Below are 20,112 nucleotides of genomic sequence, written 5' to 3'. Positions count from 1 at the left end.
AGAGAAGTCAGGGCTGGGCAAGGGAGACTGGGAGTGGTAGGTAGGAGGGTGGGAGGCAGGTTGCAGTGTTACTAGACAGGTTAGGGTGAGACTGGTAGAGAGTGAGATTGGAACAAAGAGAGAAAGGAGTGAGGAAGTGAGGCAGGGCTGTGGTAGCAAATTCTGGGACTGGCAAGGAGGCCTGCATGAGGAAGGAGAGAGATACAGGATCCGAGTTCAAGTTTTGTTCAGCCTCAGGACAACTTCAGTAGTTCTGTATTGTTCTTGTTTAACGGGAGAAAAATGGCAGAGAGGTTCAGTAACGTGGCCGTGGTAACACAGCTAATGAAAATAGTCATCACACTTGGGTGGTCTGACTCCAGAGTGATGTTTGACACAGCCCTTCCCTCTGACCCAGAGTGGTTAGTGGGATATCTGGATCACCCTCGGCTTGAATCCGGGCTCTGCCAGTTCCCAGCCTTATATGACCTTGGGCAAGTAATCCCTACTTCTCTGTGCTTTATTTTCCTCGTCTGGAAATGGCACTAATGAGAGTACCTGCCCCAGCAAGTTAGGAGCGAGGATTAAATGATGATCTTCGAAAAAGTGCCCTGTATTTATTCATCTTAGTATTAATCTTAGGATTGCTACTCTTGCTTATTACTGTTTCTCTCTCTCTCTCTCTCTCTCTCTCTCTCTCTCTCTTAATGTTTATTTATTTATTTATTTAAAAAAAATTTTTTTTTTCAACGTTTATTTATTTTTGGGACAGAGAGAGACAGAGCATGAACGGGGGAGGGGCAGAGAGAGAGGGAGACACGGAATTGGAAACAGGCTCCAGGCTCTGAGCCATCAGCCCAGAGCCTGACGCGGGGCTCGAACTCACGGACCGCGAGATCGTGACCTGGCTGAAGTCGGATGCTTAACCGACTGCGCCACCCAGGCGCCCCAATGTTTATTTGTTAAGAGAGACTGAGGGAGGCGCAGAATCCAAAGCAGGCTCTAGGCTCTGAGCTGTTAGCACAGAGCCCAATGCGGGGCTTGAACCCACGAGCAGTGAGATCATGGCCTGGACCAAAGTTGGTTCTTTAACTGACGGAGCTCCCCCAGGTGCCCTGCTTTTCTCTTTTAAAGAGAGAAGCGTAATAACCAAACATTCTTCTGGCTAGGTTCCCTTAAACAGTACAAGGTCATCTTCTGACTTGCATTTTGTAATTTTTTTTTTTTTTAGTTTTTTTTATGTGTTGAGGGGTGGGGGAGAGAATGATCTGGAGAGGGGGACATAGGATCCAAAGCAGGCTCTGTGCTGACAGCAGAAAGCCCAGTGTAGGGCTTGAAGTCTTAAACCATGAGCCACCCAGGCGCCCCAGTGTTTAATTTTAGATAACTAAATTTTAATTCATTTATTTTAATATTTATTATTTTATTATGACTTTAGTAATAAATTAACTGAAATTAAATAACATTAAACACTCAATGGCACTAGCCTTATTTCTAGAACTCAGTTGTCACCAGTGGCTAATGACACGCATGTAGAAAAACAGGTTCAGAGTGATAGAGGGGGCCTAATCCAGGCCACTGAAGTCTCTGCTGGATTTACGCATACCTGCCTAATGAGTTCCTTCTTCAGCTCCTGTGTCCCCTCCACCCCTCACCAGCAGACACAGTTCATTCACCACATAGCCACCCAATAAATTTTGTTAAATGTTAAGTCGGATCTATCACTCTTCAGACCCCGCTCTCTCAGTGATGTCTTATCACACTTAGGATCAATTCCAAGTGCTCCTGACCGTCTTCATGACGTGGCTCTCTCCTGACCTCAGCCATCTCCTAGGCCACCACTCTCCGCCTCATTCTTCAGCACACCATTCACTTCCCTGTACACACCAAGCACGTGCCTGCTGTAGGGTCTTTGCACCTGTTGTATCTCTATCTAGAATGTTCTTCTCCAAGTGCCTCACGCACTACATTCAAACCTTAACTCAAATGTTGCATCCTCTGAGAGGCCTCTCCCAACCACTCCCATCACTCTACCCCTTCCTCTGTGTGTGTGTGTTGTTTTTTTTTTTAAATATAGCAATGATCTCAGCTGACACTGTTCTGTATTGCCCATTCCTGTTGGAGTAAAGTACATGGGAGCTGGTATTTCTCTGCTTTAACTCTCCTTTTTCCCCAACACCTGGGACATGCTTGGCACATAGTAGAAACTGAACAAATGCTTGCCAAATGAATGGATAGGTGTCTTCGTGTCTCATTTGCCTCCTGATCTGGAACCTTTTGTTGTCTTGGGTGCAGATAGCATTGGCCATTGCCCTTTCCCAACCCTGAGAAGGGGCAGGAATGCCGCAGAAATTGTTCTGTCATCCCTCCGTGTGTGTCTATGCGTGTGTGTGTGTGCGCGCGTGTACGTGCATGGGTAACCAGGGGGAGGGGCCAGGGGATTTGTATCCTAAAGACTCTGGGAACACCCAAAAGGACCTGTCGTCCTCATGATTTCTCTTCTCCCCCAGCCCCACCTTCTCAGCCCTCTGCCCTTCTTCAAATGTGGACCCTCAACGGGGAGGAAAGGATGCCTGCTGCACGAGGGAAGTCCAAGTCCAAGGTAAATAGCGATTCTTCTTGGGGGGAAGTTTCATCTTATAAGACATAGGCCATTTGCTTTCCTTCAGTGGAAACTTCTTACCTGACAGAATCCCATCCAAGACCTGTTTCTGTTTCCTCCCATCACCATGGAGGGTAGGAGCATAAGAGCTCTAGCACCCCACGTAACCACTCAGTGCCTGCCTCTCCTTTTTTCTCAGTGTACCCATGGCCATTCACCTATTTGTCCAGCATCTTCAGGGTGTCTGCCAGCGCTATTCCTCAGACAGAAGAGGGGAGCCACCATGATTTCTCGAGGTAGACCTGAGTGCCCAGGCAAGACCTCTGAGGCAGAGGAAGATTCGAGGCTGTGCTCTAGAGTTAATCTGTTAATGTTGCTTTGTTTTCACTTGTACAACCCATACATACAAGGAGGAAATCTCTCTGTGTGTAAGAAATTCCACATAATCTTATATTCAGATTGGGTTTGTTGGGGTCAGGCCAGTGAGTCAGCCTCCTATTAAAAAAACATGCTTCACCACTTAAAAAAAATTTTCTTTTGACGTTAATTTATTATTGAGAGACAGAGAGAGAGATAGAACGTGAGCAGGGGAGGGGCAGAGAGAGGAGGAGACACAGAATCCGAAGCAGGCTCCAGGCTATGAGCTGTCAGCACAGAGCCCGCCGTGGGGCTCGAACTTACGAACCATGAGATCATGATCTGAGCTGAAGTCAGACACTTAACCGACTGAGCCACTCAGGCGCCCCGTGCTTCACCACTTTAGATGATGAACTGATTTTCTACAGTAAACACCTTGAACGCAGTTTCTCTAACAAACATTTTTGCCCAATAAGTTATGTGTGTTTGTACTCTGTTGTTGTTGTAACAAATTTCTGCAAACTTGGCTGCTCAATCAGCATGTATTTATGGCACACAGTTCGTGCATGGGTCAGAGGTCAGGCAGAGTGCAGCTTGGCCTGCCTTAGGTCTCACGAGGCTGAAATAAAGGTGTCGCTTGGCTCTGTGGTCCCATCTGAGGTTCAGGGTCTACTTGTAAACTCATTGGTTATTAGCATATTCAGTTCCTTCTTTCATCGTGGTCCCCTTCCATTTTCAAGCCAGCAATAGCAGGTCAAATCAGGCTTCAGAAATCCCTGACTTCCTTTCTGTTCTCTTCCAGCTACAGAAAATTCCCCACTGTTAGGGCTCCTGTGATTACATCACCCACCTAGATAATCCAGGATAATCTCCCTATTTAAGATCAACTGATTAGTAACCTTGATTACATCTACGAAGAATCTTGGGCCTGTGTAGTTTAGTCACATGCTCTTTAGAGAGTATGTGGTTAGGAGCATGAATCAGAAGCCAGCTGCTCAGATTGAATTCCATCTCCTCCATTCACTAGTTGTGGATCTTCCATAAATCACCTCCCCTTCTGGGCCTCCTGTTTACTCATCTGTAACATTGCTGTGATCCTCTCAGCAGTGCCCCAGTCACTGGCTAACATGAGTCAGTACCTGTAGGGTACTTAGAAAAATGCTTTGCCTTTGTCAGTGCCCAGTAAATCCAAGTTGCTATGCTTTTTATGTGGCAGTCTTTATTTATTTTTTAGAGAGTGTATGAGTCAGGGAAGGGGGCAGAAGGGGAGAGAATCTTTTTTTTTTTTTTTTTATGTTTATTTATTTATTTTTGAGAGACAGAGAGAATGAGCATGGGAGGGACAGAGAGAGGGGGAGACACAGAATCTGAAGGAGGCTGCAGGCTCTAAGCTGTCATCACAGAGCCTGACGCGGGGCTCGAACCCACGAGCTGTGAGATCATGACCTGAGCCGAAGTCAGACGCTCAACTGACTGAGCCACCCAGGCGCCCCTGGGAGAGAATCTTAAGCAGGATCCACCACATGCAGAGCAGAGCCTGATGCTGGGCTTGATCCCACAACCTGGGATCGTGATGTGAGCCAAAATCAAGAGTCGGATGCTCAACTGACTGAGCCACCCAGGTGCCCCTGTGATAGTCTTTTTTTTTTTTGATGTTGACTTATTTTTGAGAGTGAGAGCAGGGAGGGGCAGAGAGAGAGGGAGACACAGAATCTGAAGCAGGCTCCAGGCTATGGCCTGTCAACACAGCGCCTGACATGGGGCTCAATCCCACAAACCATGAGATCATGACCTGAGCTGAAGTTGGATGCTCAACTGACTGAGCCACCCAGGCGCTCCAACGCAGTCTTTGATAATAGCTAAATCATATCATATTGTGTTGTATTTATTTTATTTAATATACCTGCCCCTCTTGGCCTCAGAACCCCAAATGTTTCCTGAAAAGATTCCTGGCACCATTTATGTCCCCTTTTAGGAACAAGTTCCTTGTTGTCTCTAGCCATGTGGAAGCATAAGCCCATGATGAAAGGACATGTGATTTTCTGTTTCAGGTGCCAGTGACATTTGGGGATTTGGCCATCTATTTCTCCCAGGAAGAGTGGGAGTGGCTGAGCCCCATTCAGAAGGATCTGTATGAAGACGTCATGTTGGAAAACTACCAGAATCTGGTCTCACTCGGTAAGGCCTGCCCCCGCCCCCCACCACCATAATCCACAGCCAGCCTATTGTGGGACATAAATTAGTCTAGTCAGGAAAACAGAAGCCACTACAGTTTTGTTTTATTGTTTAACAGCTGTATTGACGTGTAATTCACATATATATACAATGTATATAATTCAGTGGTTTTAAATATTTACAGAGTTGTACATCCATCACCACAGTCAGTTTTAGAACATTGTTATTACCCCAAAAGAAATCCCAGACCCATTAGCAACCACTCATTTCTCCTTGCCCACTAATTCCTTTAGATTAGGCAAACACTAATCCACTTTCTGTCTCTATGAATTTGCCTGTTCTTGGCTTTTCTTAGAAATGGAATCATAGGTATGTGGTACTTTTGTGCCTGACTTCTTTCACTTAACGTAATGTTTTTGAGGCTCATCTGCATTGTAGCATGTATCAGTGCCCCCTTCTTTTTATGGCCAATAATATTCTACATTTTATTTATCCATTCATCAGTTGATGGGCCTTTGGGCAGTTTTTAACTGGAGCTATTATGAATGTGCTGCTGTGAACATTCGTGTATGAATATTTTTGTGGACATGTATTTTCATTTCTTCGGGGTATATACCTAGGAGTGGAATTGCTATCATATGGTAACTATATATGTAACCTTTTGAGGGCACCCTCAAAATTTTTGAGAGAATTTAATAAAAGGAATCAGCAGGTACTGTTAAAAGGTAACTAGTGGACACAGCTGATTGATAGATGATAACTGTAGGTTGCAGCCACCACCATCCTTGGGCTAGGCATACAAAGGGGAGAGTTTGGGGTTTTTAGGACTTGAAGGGACTCACACTTCTGAAGGAAGAGAGAGGTGTGCTGACTAGTCTGTTACAGTCATGAAGAGTCCGGCTGAGGCTTGTTCTGAGAGTGCAGGAAAAAGAAAAATGAAAACCAGCAGAGCCCCTGGTGGTGGTTGCTGGTTGGTTGCTGGTGGATGCTGATAGGGAGCTGCTGATGAACAAGTGTGGATTGCAGAGCCCCAGCCCCTCGACCCAAAACAGATCAAAGAAGGTGGGAGTGGGAGCTAAAGGCAATAGACTCAGGACTTTCTGGCCTGACTTTTCAAGACCATAGTTGGCTTTGTAGAGTTAGAAATGAGCACCACCTCTCACTGTAACTGAACTTTCATCCTCCTTTTCCGCCTGCCCTTTACGTCTTCTGTGTACCCTTTGTGGTCATAAACCCCCGTTCCCATTGACATGGGGCTTGGCCCTGACATCTGTGGCATCCACATCCTGCTCAGTTCTGATGTTTTTCCCGAATGCAGGACTTTCCTTTCGGAGACCAAATGTGATCACCTTATTGGAGAAAGGGAAAGCACCTTGGATGGTGGAGCCAGTGAGAAAACGCCGGGGCTTGGGTGAGTGACAGAACCAAAGCCTATACACTGCCGTTGTGTGCAAGAGCACCCTGCATCTTGAGGGGGCAACCTCTTGATATTTGAGAGCTCCCAGTTTCCTTACCTTAAAGGCCCCAGGCCTGAGAAGAAAATTCCAGTCTCTTTTGTGCAAGCTCTAGAAGGAGAATAACCAACATTTAATAAACCTTTAGTAGGTAACAGACATACTTTAAGTATAGGTTCCTCCCAGTCCTCTAAGGTAGGTATTATTATTTCTGGTCTATATATGAGGAAACTGAAGATCAGAAGAGTTCAGTGACTTGCTTACGGTAACCCAGCTAGGAAGTGGCCTTAGAGCTAGGTTTGAACCCCAGTTTCTGCTCTCAGAAGCTCAGTTCTTAATGCCCTCATCCCAGCCTTCCCTGCCTCAGCACTTCCCTTCAGAGAAAGCATATTTCACCTTCTCTCATGATAGTATTTCTAATGATAATGTTCAAGCTCACATCGTTCCTTCATTCTTTTAAAAAAAAAAAATCCACAACTGTTCACTTTGACTACTTTCCAAGAGCTCATTCTCTTTTCTGATGGATTCTTTTTTTATCAGGTTATTTTTACTTAAACAGTTTTATAAGAATTTTTTAGTTGTAAAAAAATTCATAATATTGAGTTCATTTTAACCATTTTTAATGTACAGTTAAGTGTATTCACATTGTTGTGCAACAGGTATCAAGAACTTTTTCATCTTCTAATAACTTCTGAAACTATACTCACTAAACACTAATTTCCCTCCACCCCTCCACCCAGCCTTCAGTAGTCACCTTTCTTTATATTTCTCTGATTTTGATTACCGTGGATACTTTGTATGAATGGAATCATACAGTATTTGGTCTTTTATAACTGTTTTTTGTTTTTTGTTTGTTTGTTGTTTTTTTTTTTTTTTTTTGCTGAGCATAATGTCCTTGAGGTTCATCCATGTTGTAGCCTTTTTTAAGGCTGCATAATACTTCATTATATTTATCACATTTTTTGTATCCATTTATCAATGGATAATTGGGTTGTTCTGCTTTTGGCTACTGTAAATAATACTGCAATGAACATGGGAGTACAGATATGTATTTAAGATCCTGATTTCATTTTTTTTGGATATGTACCCAGAGGTAGGATTGCTGGATCATATGATAATTTTATTTTTTATTTTCTGGGGAACCTCCGTACTGTTTTCCATAGTGGCTGCACCATTTGTCATTTCCACCAATAGTATACAAGGGTTCCAGTTTTTTGTCAACACTTGTTATTTTTTGTTTTTTTGATAGTGGCCATCCTTACAGGTGTGAGGTGATACTGTGGGTTTGATGTGCATTTCTCTAATGATTAGTGATGTTGAGCATCTTTTCATGGGTGTATTGGCCATGTGTATAAGTGTCTATTCAGGTCTTTTGCTTGTTTGTTAAAATAGGGTTGTCATCTGTTGTTGAGTTGTAGTTCTTTATTCTGTGTATTAGTCCCTTATCTGATGGATGATTTGCAATTATTTTCTCTTATTTCATAGATTGCCTTTTAACTCTCTTGATTGTTCCTTTTGACATGCAGATGTAGTCCTATTTTTTTTACTTTGTTGCTTGTGTTTTTTGGTGTCATACCTCAGAAATCAATGCCAAATCTAATGTCTGAAGCTTTTTCCCCAGTGTTTTCTTCTAAGAGTTCAGTAGTTTTATTTTATTTATTTATTTATTTATTTTTAATGTTTATTATTTTTGAGAACGAGAGAGAGAGAGAGCAATCAGGGGAGGAGCAGAGAGAGGGAGACAGAATCTGAAGCAGGTTCCAGGCTCTGAGCTGTCAGCACAGAGCCTGATGCAGGGCTTGAACTCATAAATCGCGAGATCATGACCTGAGCCGAAGTCAGACACTCAACCGACTGAGCCACCAGGCACCCCAAGAGTTCAGTAGTTTTAGATTTTACGTTTAGGTCTTTAATCTATTTTGAGTTAAAATTTTTGTTTTTGGAAGAGTGAGAGAGAAGGAATCCCAGGTAGGCTCCCCGCGGTCAGGACAGAGCCCAAGTGGGGCATGAACCCACAAACAGTGAGATCATGATCCAAGCCAAAATCTAGAGTGGGATGCCAATCAACTGAGCCACCCAGGTGCCCCCCCCCCTTGAAGTTTTTGTTGTTGTTGTTGTTACTTGGGTTTTGTAGGGTTTTTTTGGGAGAGAGAAAGAGAGTGAGCAGAAGAGAGGGGCAGAGGGAGAGAGAATCTTAAACATGCTCCACCATTCTCAGTGCAGAGCCTGATGCAGGGCTTGATCCCATAACCCTGGGATCATGGCCTGAGCTGAAATCAAGAGTCTGTCACTCAACCCCCTGAGCCACTTACACCTTTATATATAAAGTGTAAGGAAGGGTCCAAGATCATTCTTTCACATGTAGATACCCAGTTTTCCCAGCCCTGATTGTGAAAGAGACTGCCCTTTTCTCTTGAGTGGTATTGGCCTCCTTATTGAGAATCATTTGACCAGATATGCAAGTGTATATTTCTTGACTTTCTATTTTGTTCTGTTAGTCTTTATATCTATCTTTTATCCACTACCATATCATCTTAATTACTGTTGATTTGTAGTGTGTTTTGAAGGATTTTTTAAATTATTTATTTGTTTTCTTTTAGAGAGACCACCTGAGCTGGGGAGAGGGGCAGAGGGAGAGAGACAGAGAATCCCAGACAGGCTCCACACTCAGTATAGAGCCTGATAGGACCCTCGATCCCATGACCCTGGGATTATAAGTGCAGCGAAATCAAGAGTTAGATGCTCAGCCAGCTGAGCCACCCAGGCGCCACAGGCCCTGCTTTTTTAGTATGTTTTGAAATCAGAAAGTGTGAGGCATCTAACTTTGTTTCTTTTTTTCAAGATTGGCTATTTAGGGTCCCTTGACATTGTATATGAATTTTAGGAAATTTTTTTTCTATTTCTGTAAAAAATGTCATTGGGATTTTGATAGGAATTGCATTGAATCTGTAGATCGCTTTGGGTGGAATATTAAGTCTTCCAGTCCACATGCACAGGATAGCTTTCCATTTATTTGTACCTTTGATGACTTTTTAGCAGTGCTCTGTAGTTTTCCATGTACAAATTGCTTGAGTTAAATTTATTCCTGAATATTTTATCCTTTTTGATGCTATAGTAAATGGGATTGTTTTTCTTGTTTCCCTTTCTGAGTGGTCGTTGTTAGTGTATAGAAACACAACTGATTTGAGTCTTGATTTTGTATCCTCCTGTTTTATTTGATTGGATTTGTTTATTGGTTCAAACATTTTGTATGTCTGTGTGGAATGGTTAGGCTTCTCTACAAAGAAGATCATGTCATCTGTGAACAGGCAGAATGTCACTTCTTTTCCTTTTTTTAATGCTTTTTATTTCTTTTTTTAAAAAACTGCTCTGGTTTGAGGCACCTGGGTGGCTCAGTTGGTTAGGTGTCTGACTTTGGCTCAAGTCATGACCTCACGGTTCATGAGTTTGACCCCTGTCAGCACAGAGCCCGAAGCCTGCTTCAGATTCTGTCTTCCTCTCTCTGCCCTTCCCCTGCTTGCATTCTGTCTCAAAAATAAATAAACATTTAAAAAATTTTAAAAAAACAACCCCACTGCTCTGGCTACAACTTCTGGTAGTATGTTGAATAGCAGTGGTGAGAGTGAGCATTCTTGCCTTGTTTCTGATCTTAGGAAAGGGTTTTAAGTCTTTCCATGTTTACTGTGATATTTGCGGTGGGTTTTTCAATTACGGATTTTATTATGTTGAGGTAGTTTCTATTTGTAGATTGTTGAGTGTTTTTATCATGAAAGGGTTTTGAATTTCGTCAAAAGTTTTTTCTGTATCAATTGATCATCATGTGGCTTTTGTCCTTTATTTTGTTAATGTGATGTATAACAGTGATTGATTTTCCCATATTGAACTGTCCTTGCTTTCCAGGTGTAAATCCACTTGCTCGTGTGTGTGATCTTTTTAATGTGCTGTTAAGTTCAGTTTGCTAGTATTTTGTTTAGAATTTTTGCATTAATATGCATCAGAGGTACTCATCTGTGGTTTCCTTTTCTTGTGTTGCCTTTGTCTGATTTTGGTATTAAGGTAAAAGTAGCCTCATATAATGAGTTATCAAGTATTCTTTTTGCTTCTGTCCTCTGAAAGAGATGATGGAGAATTGGTATGAGTTCTTTTAAATATTTGTTAGAACTCATCAGCAGATGCATCTGGGCCTGGTGCTTTCTGTTTTGGAAGGTTATTGGTTCATTTTTTTTTTTTTTTTTAAGTTTATTTTGAGGGAGAGAAAGAGCAGGAGGCTGAGAGAGAGCCTGTCAGCACAGAGCCTGATTCAGGGCTTGAACTCCCATGAGATCATGACCTGAGCCAAGCCCAAGTTGGATGCTTAACCAACTGAGCCACCCAGGTGCCCCTATTGATTCAATTTCGTGAATAGATAGAGGCCTATTCACATTTTCTGATTTCTTGTGTGACTTTTGGAATACTGTTCCTTTCAACAAAATGGTCTCTTTCATCTAGGTTATCAAATTTAAGGGCATAGAAGTTGTTCATAGTTTTCCTTTATTATTCTTTTAATTTTCATGAAATGTGTATTTCTGTCGTGTCTTTCATTTCTGATATTAGTAGTTTGTGTTTTCTCTATTTCTTGGCCTAGCTAGAACCTTATCAATTTTAGTGATTTTCAAAGAACCAGGTTTTGGTTTCATTGTATTTTTCTATTGATTTCTTGTTTTCAATTTCAGTGAGTTTTGCTGTAATTCTTATTTTTTTCTGCTTATTTTAATGTTTGTTTTTGAGAGAGAGAGCAGGGGAGGGATAGAGGATCCAAAGTGAGCTCCGCACTGACAGTAGTGAGCCCAATTTGGGACCCAAACTCATTAACCGTAAGATCATGACCTGAGCCAAAGTCGGACGCTCAACCAACTTGAGCTACCCAGGTGCCCCTCTTCTGCTTATTTTGGATTTGATTTGCTCTTTTAATGTTTTCCTGAGAAGGAAACTTAGATTACTGATATTATGTATTTATTTTTTAAGTTTATGTTTTTGAGAGACCGAGTGTGCGCCAGCAGGGGAGGGGCAGAGAGAGAATCCAAGCAGGCTCCACACCGTCCACGCACAGCCTGATGCAGGGCGTGATCCCACGAACTGTGAGATCATGACCTGAACTGAAATCAAGATTTGGATGCTCAAGGGACTGAGTCACCCAGGTGCCCCTCATTTTAGATCTTTGTTCTTTTCTAATGTGCTATGTAGTGCTATAAATTTCCCTAGGATAAACACTAGTTTCGTTGCATCCCACAAATTCTGGTAAGTTGTGTTTCTGTTTTCATTTAGTTCAGAATATTTAAAAATTTCTTTTGAGAGGTTTTTTGTTGTTGTTTTTTGTTTTTTGTTTTAATTTGACAGTGCGGGTGCATGAACAGGGAAGGTGCAGAGAGTGGGGGGAGAGGGATTCCCAAGCAGGCTCTGCTTTGTCAGCACAGAGCCTCATGCAGGGCTCTATCTCACAAGCCATGAGATAATAACCTGAGCCAAAATCAAGACTTTGATTCTTAACTGACTGAGTCACCCACATGCCCCTCATATGTTGTTGAAAATTTAACCTCCAAGTATTTAGGGATTTTCCACTGATCTTTCTGTTACTGATTTCTAGTTTAATTTCATTGTGGTCTGAGAGCACTGTGTGATTTCTATTCGTTGTTAAGGTGTGTTTTAAGGCCTAGAATGTTGTCTGTCTTGGGGAATATTCTGTGTAAGCTTGGGGACAATGTGACTACTACTGTCATTGGATGAAGTGGTCTGTAGATGTCAGTTATATTCAATTGAAAATGGTGTGGTTGAGTTCCCCTGAATTTTCTGCTTGCTCAATCTGTTCATTTATGAGGGAAGGATGTTGAAGTGTTTTAATAACTATGATAGTGGATTCATATATTTCTCCTTGCAGTTTTACAGTTTTTGTTGATTGTAGTTTGATGCTCTGTTGGTAGGCATATACACATTAAGAATTGTTATGTTTTCTGAAGAATTGATTCTTTCATTATGTAATGCCCCTCTTTATCCATGATAACTTTCCATGCTTTTAAGTCTGCTCTGTCTAGAATTAATATAGCTACTCCTGCTTTCTTTTGATTAGTGTTGGCATGGTATATTTCTCTCCATTCATTTATTTTTTAAAAAATTTATTGGGGCGCCTGGGTGGCGCAGTCGGTTAAGCATCCGACTTCAGCCAGGTCACGATCTCGCGGTCCGTGAGTTCGAGCCCCGCGTCAGGCTCTGGGCTGATGGCTCAGAGCCTGGAGCCTGTTTCCGATTCTGTGTCTCCCTCTCTCTCTGCCCCTCCCCCGTTCATGCTCTGTCTCTCTCTGTCCCAAAAATAAATAAATGTTGAAAAAAAAAATTAAAAAAAAAATGTATTAATGTACTGTTTAATTTACATCCAAGTTAGCACATGGTGCACCAGTGATTTCGGGAGTAGATTCCTTAATGCCCCTTACCCATTTAGTCCATCCCCCCTCCCACAACCCCTTCAGCAACCCTCTGTTCTCTATATTTAGGAGTCTCTTATGTTTTGTCCCCCTCCCTGTTTTTATATTATTTTTGCTACCCTTTCCTTATGTTCATCTGTTTAGTATCTTAAATTCCACATGAGTGAAGTCGTATGATACTTGTCTTTCTCTAATTTCACTTAGCATAATACCCTCTAGTTCCATCCACATAGTTGCAAATGTCAAGATTTCATTCATTTTGATTGCTGAGTGATACTGTGTTGTGTATATATACCACATCTTCTTTATCCATCCATTCATTTACTTTTAATCTATGTCTAATCTATATCTAAAGTGGGTTTTTTACAGACAACACACAATTGGGCCATGTTTTTTAATTCACCCTGACAGTCTCTTTTAATTGTTACAGTAATTAATACTGTTGACATTCAAAGTGATTACTCATATAGTTGGATTGATATCTACTTCTATACATAATAAATATTTTTTATTGTCTTTATTCCTGCTTTTGTCTTCTCTTTTTCTGCTTGTTGTGGTTTTATTTTGTTTTTTGTTTATGTATTTTTAAGTAGGCTCTACACCCAGTGTGGGGCTTGAACTCAAACTCTGAGATCAAGAGTTGCATGCTCCACCAACTGAGCCAGCCAGGCGCCCCTCTGCCTATTGTGTTTTTAAATTTTTTTTTTTTTTAATGTTTATTTACTTTTGAGACAGAGAGAGACAGAGCATGAACGGGGGAGGGTCAGAGAGAGGGAGACACAGAATCTGAAACAGGCTCCAGGCTCTGAGCTGTCAGCACAGAGCCCGACGCGGGGCTCGAACCCACGGACCGCGAGATCATGACCTGAGCCGAAGTCGGCCGCTTAACCGACTGAGCCACCCAGGCTCCCCATGCCTATTGTGTTTTTAAACGAGCATTTCATATGATTCCAGTGTTATCAATTGTACTTTTTTGTTTTTTAAGTGGTTGCCTTAGAGTTTACAGTATACCTTTACAACTAATCCAAGTCCACTTTCAGGTACCAGTATATCACTTCATGGGACTGTGCCTTATAATAACAAAATAATGCTAATTTCTTTCTCCCATCACCTGTATCATTGTTATCATTCATTTCATTTATATATAAATATGATAAGCATGTATAAATTAAATGTACATACATAAGATGAAAAGATGACCAAACATTATTGAATACATTGATGCTATTATTTTGAATAAACTATTACTGTTAGGTCAGTTAAGAATAAGAAAAATAGGGGTGCCTGGGTGGCTCAGTCGTTGGGTGTCTGATTCTTGGTTCCAGCTCAGATCATGATCTCACAATTTGTGAAATCAAGCCCCATGTCGAGCTCTAGGCTGACAGCACGGAACCTGCTTGAGATTCTCTGTCTCTCAAACTTTAAAATTAAAATGATAAGAAAAATAAAGGTTTTTTTTTTTTTTCCTTCACTATTGTTTCTTCATTGCTCTTCTTTTCTTTCTTCTTTCTCCTAGTAGTCTCATAATACGTTTGTCACTTTTTTGTAGTTGTCCCATGGTCTTTGGATATTCTGTTCTCTTTTTTTCAGTCTTTATTTACTGTGCTTTCCAAGTTTTAAGGGTTCTTTTTTTTTTTTTAAGTTTATTTTTATTTAGAGAGCAAGAAAGCACGTGAGCATGAGCAGGGTAGGGGCAGAGAGGGAGAGGGAGGATCCCAGGCAGGCTCCACACCATCAGTGTAGAGTCTGACACAGGGCTCAGACTCACAAACTGTGAGATCATAACATGAGCCAAAATGAAGGGTCAGATGTTGAACTGACTGAGCCACCCAGGAGCCCCTGATTTTTAAGAATTCTAATTTACCAATAGAATAAATCCTTTAGCTCTCAGAATCTTTCTTCAGCTGTGTCGAATTCTGTCCAAGTCATTCTTTATTTCTGTTACAGTGTTTTTGATCTCAAACATTTTGTTTTGGTTCTGAGAATTTCCATCTCTCTGCTTACATTGCTCATCTGTTCTAATACGCTGTATACTTTATCATTAGAGCCCTTAACATATTAATCAATTTTAAATTTCTGGTCTGAGAATTAATAGCATCCCTGCCATATCAGTCTGATTTTGATGCTTGCTCTTTCTCTTCAAATTGTGTTATTTGCCTTTTGGTATGCCTTGTAATTTTTTTTTACTTGCCAGAGGTTATGTACCAGGTAAAAGGAACTATTGTAAACAGCCCTTTAGTGATGTGTGATGGGTGAGGTGTGTCTTTTAGGGAGCCTTTGCCTCTGGAATGTGAATGTCTTCAGTTTCTCAGTGCCCCCCCCACCAAAACCCTATCCCTTTAGGAGGGACAGGATGGCTAGAGGCCGCTGAAATTGGAGGCAGCCGTTTGTATTCTCCCCTGTCTTATGGATCCAAGAAGAGTTGTTGGTTTTAACATCTGTTTAGCTTTTTACTTGTTAGGATGAAGTTGTGCTTTCCAAGCTTCTTACATGAAGAACCGCAAACCAGAATTCCAGTGTTTTGTTTGTTTGTTTGTTTTTTTAAGATTGGATTTTAAGAATACATTTTAAAAATTTACAATTTCATTGGGATGTAATGTACATATTGTAAAATTCACTTAAGTGTATAATTCAGTGGTTTTTAATAAAGTTGACAACTTGTGTAGCCATCACCATAATCTAGTTTTAGAATATTTTTATCACCCTAATAAAATTCTTCATGTCCATTTACAATTAAACCCTAGTCCCACCTCCAGCCCCAGGCAACTACTAATTTACCTTCTGTTTGTAGTTTACCTTCTGCCTTTTTTGGACCTTTCATGTAATAAAAGTACATTCATCTAATGAATAACCTATGGAGTTTAATATGGTATGTGGTATGAATTTATCCTACGAATAAAACTTTGATTTATTAATTTCAAATCACAAGCTTTCCTGATTTTTAATTACTAAATATTTCTCTAAAGCCTTTTGGCATGTTAAAATTACAGTAAGATACTACAGAGTTTTTCTTCTGGTTATCATCATTGTTATTATGTTTGATGATGATTGATATTATAATTATCATTGATAATAACTGCACAGAAACTTCATTTTTCAGCATAGGAAAACAAATACTGAATTTCTTGGTGTCTTTCAGACTCAAGGTCTAAATATGAGACCAAGAAGTTACCAACATCTCTGTGCAACAAATCTGGGCAAAGCAGCTATCAGAAACCAGTTTCTGCATCACAAAAAGTTGCCATAGGAAAGAAAGGCTGCAAGAAAAGTTCAGTCCTAGTAAAACCCAAGAAAGTGCATTCAGGAAAGAAATCTTTAAAATGTAATGACTGTGGGAAAACCTTTGGTCAAAGTTTATCTCTTAAACTTCATCAGAAATCACATACTAGAGAGAAGCCTTATGAATGCAGTAATTGTAGAAAAGCTTTCAGACAGATCTCATCCCTCATTCTTCATCAGAAAATTCACAATGGAAGGAAAAGCCATGAATGTGGTAAGTGTGGAGAAAACTTCATTCAAAGAACATCTCTTATTCTACATGGGAAAGTTCATAATGGAAAAGAAACCTTTGACTGTGGGAAGGCCTTGAGTCAGTACCCAACTCTCACTGTGGGCCAGAAAATTCACTTTGTTGAGAATATCCACCAGTGTGGAAAGTGTGGGAAAGACTTCATTCGAAAGTCATCCCTTTTACTTCATAAGAAGATTCACAGCAAAAAGAAATTACATAAATGCAATAAATGCGGGAGAGGCTTCAAAAACAAATCAGCCCTTGTTATACATAAAAGAATTCACACTGGAGAGAAAACCTATGAAAGTGAGAAGACCTTAAGTCAGAGTCCACTGCAGAAAAGTCACCATTTAGAGAATCCTTATAAATGCAGAGAATGTGGAAAATCCTTTAATAGGATTTCATCCATTTTGCTTCATCAGAGAATTCACACATCAAAGAAACCCTACAAATGTGATAAATGTGACAAGGTCTTCAGGCGCCTTTCAACCCTTATTCTACATCTAAGAATTCATAATGGAGAGAAACTCTACAGATGCAGTAAATGTGAAAAGGTCTGTAATCGGCATTCATCCCTTATTCAACATCAGAAAGTTCATACAAGGAAAAAGAAACTGTTTGAATGTAAGGAATGTGGGAAGATGTTTTCTGGAACTGCCAACCTTAAAATACATCAGAACATTCATTCTGAAGAGAAGCCTTTCAAATGCAATAAATGTAGTAAAGTTTTTGGTCGTCAGTCATTTCTTATTGAACATCAGAGAATTCATACTGGAGAAAAGCCCTATCAGTGTGAGGAATGTGGAAAAGCCTTCAGTCATCGAATATCTCTTACTCGGCATAAGAGAATTCATACTGAAGATAGACCCTATGAATGTGATCAGTGTGGGAAAGCCTTCAGTCAGAGTGCACACCTTGCTCAACATGAAAGAATTCACACTGGAGAAAAACCATATACGTGCAAAACATGTGGGAAGGCCTTTAGTCAACGCACATCCCTTATTCTACATGAAAGAAGTCATACTGGAGAGAAACCCTATGAATGTAATGAATGTGGGAAGGCATTTAGTAGTGGCTCAGATCTTATTCGGCATCAGAGAAGTCATTCTTCAGAGAAACCATATGAATGTAGTAAATGTGGGAAGGCATATAGTCGGAGTTCATCTCTGATTCGACATCAGAATACACATTCTGAGGAAAAAGCCTAAGTTTGTTTTAAATATGTGAAAACGTAGAATGAGGCTATAAAAGTAGCAGAGACCAAGGCATGGGAAAAATGCCTTTGTCTATAACCTAAATTTTGTAAAAATGGGACCATCTTGGTGATGTGTCCCACTTTGAAAGCCAAAGAGCAAAAGTCATTAGGGTGACTTTGACCAGACAATTTGTAATCAACTGAGGCAGTGATGTTACCATAGGTCTTAATTTCAAAGCAGCAAGTTCAGATGACTGGATCATTTTTAATGAAGACCACTCTTCATTCCATAAGACACCTGATATTTTATTTGCAGTGTAATTTAGACAGCGGTTTCATTAGTCACATACAACAAAGTGGAACCACAAAGCCCATATTTATAGATGGGGCTTTGAGCCTTATTTAAGGTCACATGAAGAAAGAGTTTTAAGTTTGTCCCTTAGAACTAGACTATCATGTATAAGAGATTTCCTGGGCAAACGAGGGTACTACTTTCAGCTGACAGAAAATTGTGGGTGAGAAAAAAGTAGAGTGAATCTTCAAGTGGATAAAGGTAACACTCATAATGTGTGTGAATCAGTAGAGTTACTATCATACTGTCTCCATGAATATGAAGATACATAATCTTCATGGTATGAAAAATCTTAACAAGCCTGAGACAGGCTAATGGGAAAAAAGAAGCCAGGATATACTGAAGAATGGGAACTTAAGAGCAGGGAGAAATTATTTGTTACTGTTTTATTTGAAAAGAAATTTGTTTATATTTATATGAATAAACAGTGGTATTTTCATGTAAGAACAGTGGTGTGCAATAAGTGACTGGTGGAGAATGAGATGCCATTCCCTAAATGTGTCCTCTCTGAATTTATATGTCAAACCCCTAACCTCTAAAGATAGGGACCTTTGGGAGATAATTAGGGATAGATGAGTTTATGAGGGTACATCATGATAGTATTAGTGTCTTTAAAAGAAAGGATGCCAGAGAGCTTGCTCTCTAAGCCATGAGAAGATACTACAAGAAGGTGGCTGTCTGCAAGCCAGGAAGCTAGCTCTCCCTACCATCCAACCATGTGGCACCCTGATCTCCAGAACTGAAGAATAAGTTTCCTTTGTTTAAGTCACCCAGGATATGGTATTTTGTTATGGCAGCCCAGGCTGACTAATACATGGGAGGAAACTCTGGATTTATGTACCAGTCTCTTTTCCTGTCAGCTAATCACCATATGTAACAGCTTTCAGTCCCTGTTTTCCCGCTTGTACAAAGTATGTAAGAAATAAAATCAGAGTTCTTTTTGTTATTGGGTTATATACGGTTGGAGTATTCTGCAAAAACCATTTTTGTAAACACCCATATCTTGCTAAGATAACTGCGAAATGTATAACCATGAGAGTTACGCCATTCTAACTTTGACCACAACTGAGAAAATAACATCCAGATTTGTGAAGGGTAAGCATGCATATAGGATAATAGAACAGTTAACTTTTCATTTACGCTTGTCATAGTACTGTAAAAGCATAAAATATCTCCAACACTTGAAGCAAATGGGTGAGCAAATTAACAGAATGCTCATGGAGAGGCAGGTCTATTCTTCCTCCCCTTTCACACCCCTGGCTTTGTTAATTTCTTTGCCAACCTGCCATAGAGATTGGTTCCAAATCAATGGTCACAAACCTACTATATATAATATAAACTAATAAGACATTGTACTTGCCTGCAGACGTTTAGAGTTTTCTAGGGAATACATAATATTAAAATGTGGAAACATGTATAAAAGACACAGATAATAACCAAGAAGAAGATGGTGAACTCCATTGTGAGTAGAGGACATGGGAACAGGGATTACTTGGAGATAGTGACCATATTAAAGGAAGAACAGGACTCAGGCTGACTAGGCACTTAAGAGTTGGAAGGCTATTGAAGGCAGAGAGAGAAAGTACACATGCACAAGATAGTGGCAGAAGGTTGTAGAGTATTAGAGGAGTGGCAAATTCAGTATTTAGTATAGTGACTGGCACATTGAAGTGGTAAGTACTAGTGAGATCTTGAGTGAATAAATGAATGAAAATGTTTCAGTATAACTGGATTTTCTGAGCCATAGTTGTCAGGGACACTTAAATCTGAAGGTGACTCAGACATTGAGATAAACCCTTGGGAAAATAGGCTAAGGAATCACTAGTGATGTTTGAAGACTCTGGTGAACTCAGGGTAACCACAGCAGCAACCAAACTTAAACCTAGTCCAGTTCTTGTCTGTATTAATGAATTCTTCCCTCCCCCCACCCCATCCACGGCTTAACAGAAGGAATGACATGACCATTTCCAGAAATCTATTTACCTGTTTTGGTTCTACACACGATTCCTAGCTTTTGGGGTCGGGGAGGCGG

The 20,112-nt window shown here is 40.5% G+C and overlaps 1 protein-coding gene across 5 annotated transcripts in view; it reads left to right on the top strand.

Annotated features, from left to right (window-relative positions):
- The window catches only part of ZNF667 (zinc finger protein 667), a 59,814-nt gene extending 40,788 nt beyond the window's left edge, over positions 1-19,026 (top strand). For all 5 annotated transcript variants that reach the window (XM_040465353.1, XM_040465356.1, XM_040465357.1 and 2 more), the window contains exons 2-5: positions 2,490-2,581; positions 4,990-5,116; positions 6,432-6,524; positions 16,162-19,026. In XM_040465353.1, the coding sequence (XP_040321287.1) occupies positions 2,490-2,581; positions 4,990-5,116; positions 6,432-6,524; positions 16,162-17,741 (1,892 nt within the window). In that variant the 3' untranslated portion in view covers positions 17,742-19,026. The remainder of the gene's footprint in view (positions 1-2,489; positions 2,582-4,989; positions 5,117-6,431; positions 6,525-16,161) is intronic.
- Positions 19,027-20,112: the final 1,086 nt, after the last annotated feature.

The sequence above is a fragment of the Herpailurus yagouaroundi genome, unplaced genomic scaffold (genome assembly GCF_014898765.1).
Source record: "Herpailurus yagouaroundi ecotype Mexico unplaced genomic scaffold, PumYag 557, whole genome shotgun sequence".
Classification (NCBI taxonomy): domain Eukaryota; kingdom Metazoa; phylum Chordata; class Mammalia; order Carnivora; family Felidae; genus Herpailurus; species Herpailurus yagouaroundi.
Note: the sequence above shows the minus strand (reverse complement) of the source record. Positions and strands in the feature narration are given on the sequence as shown.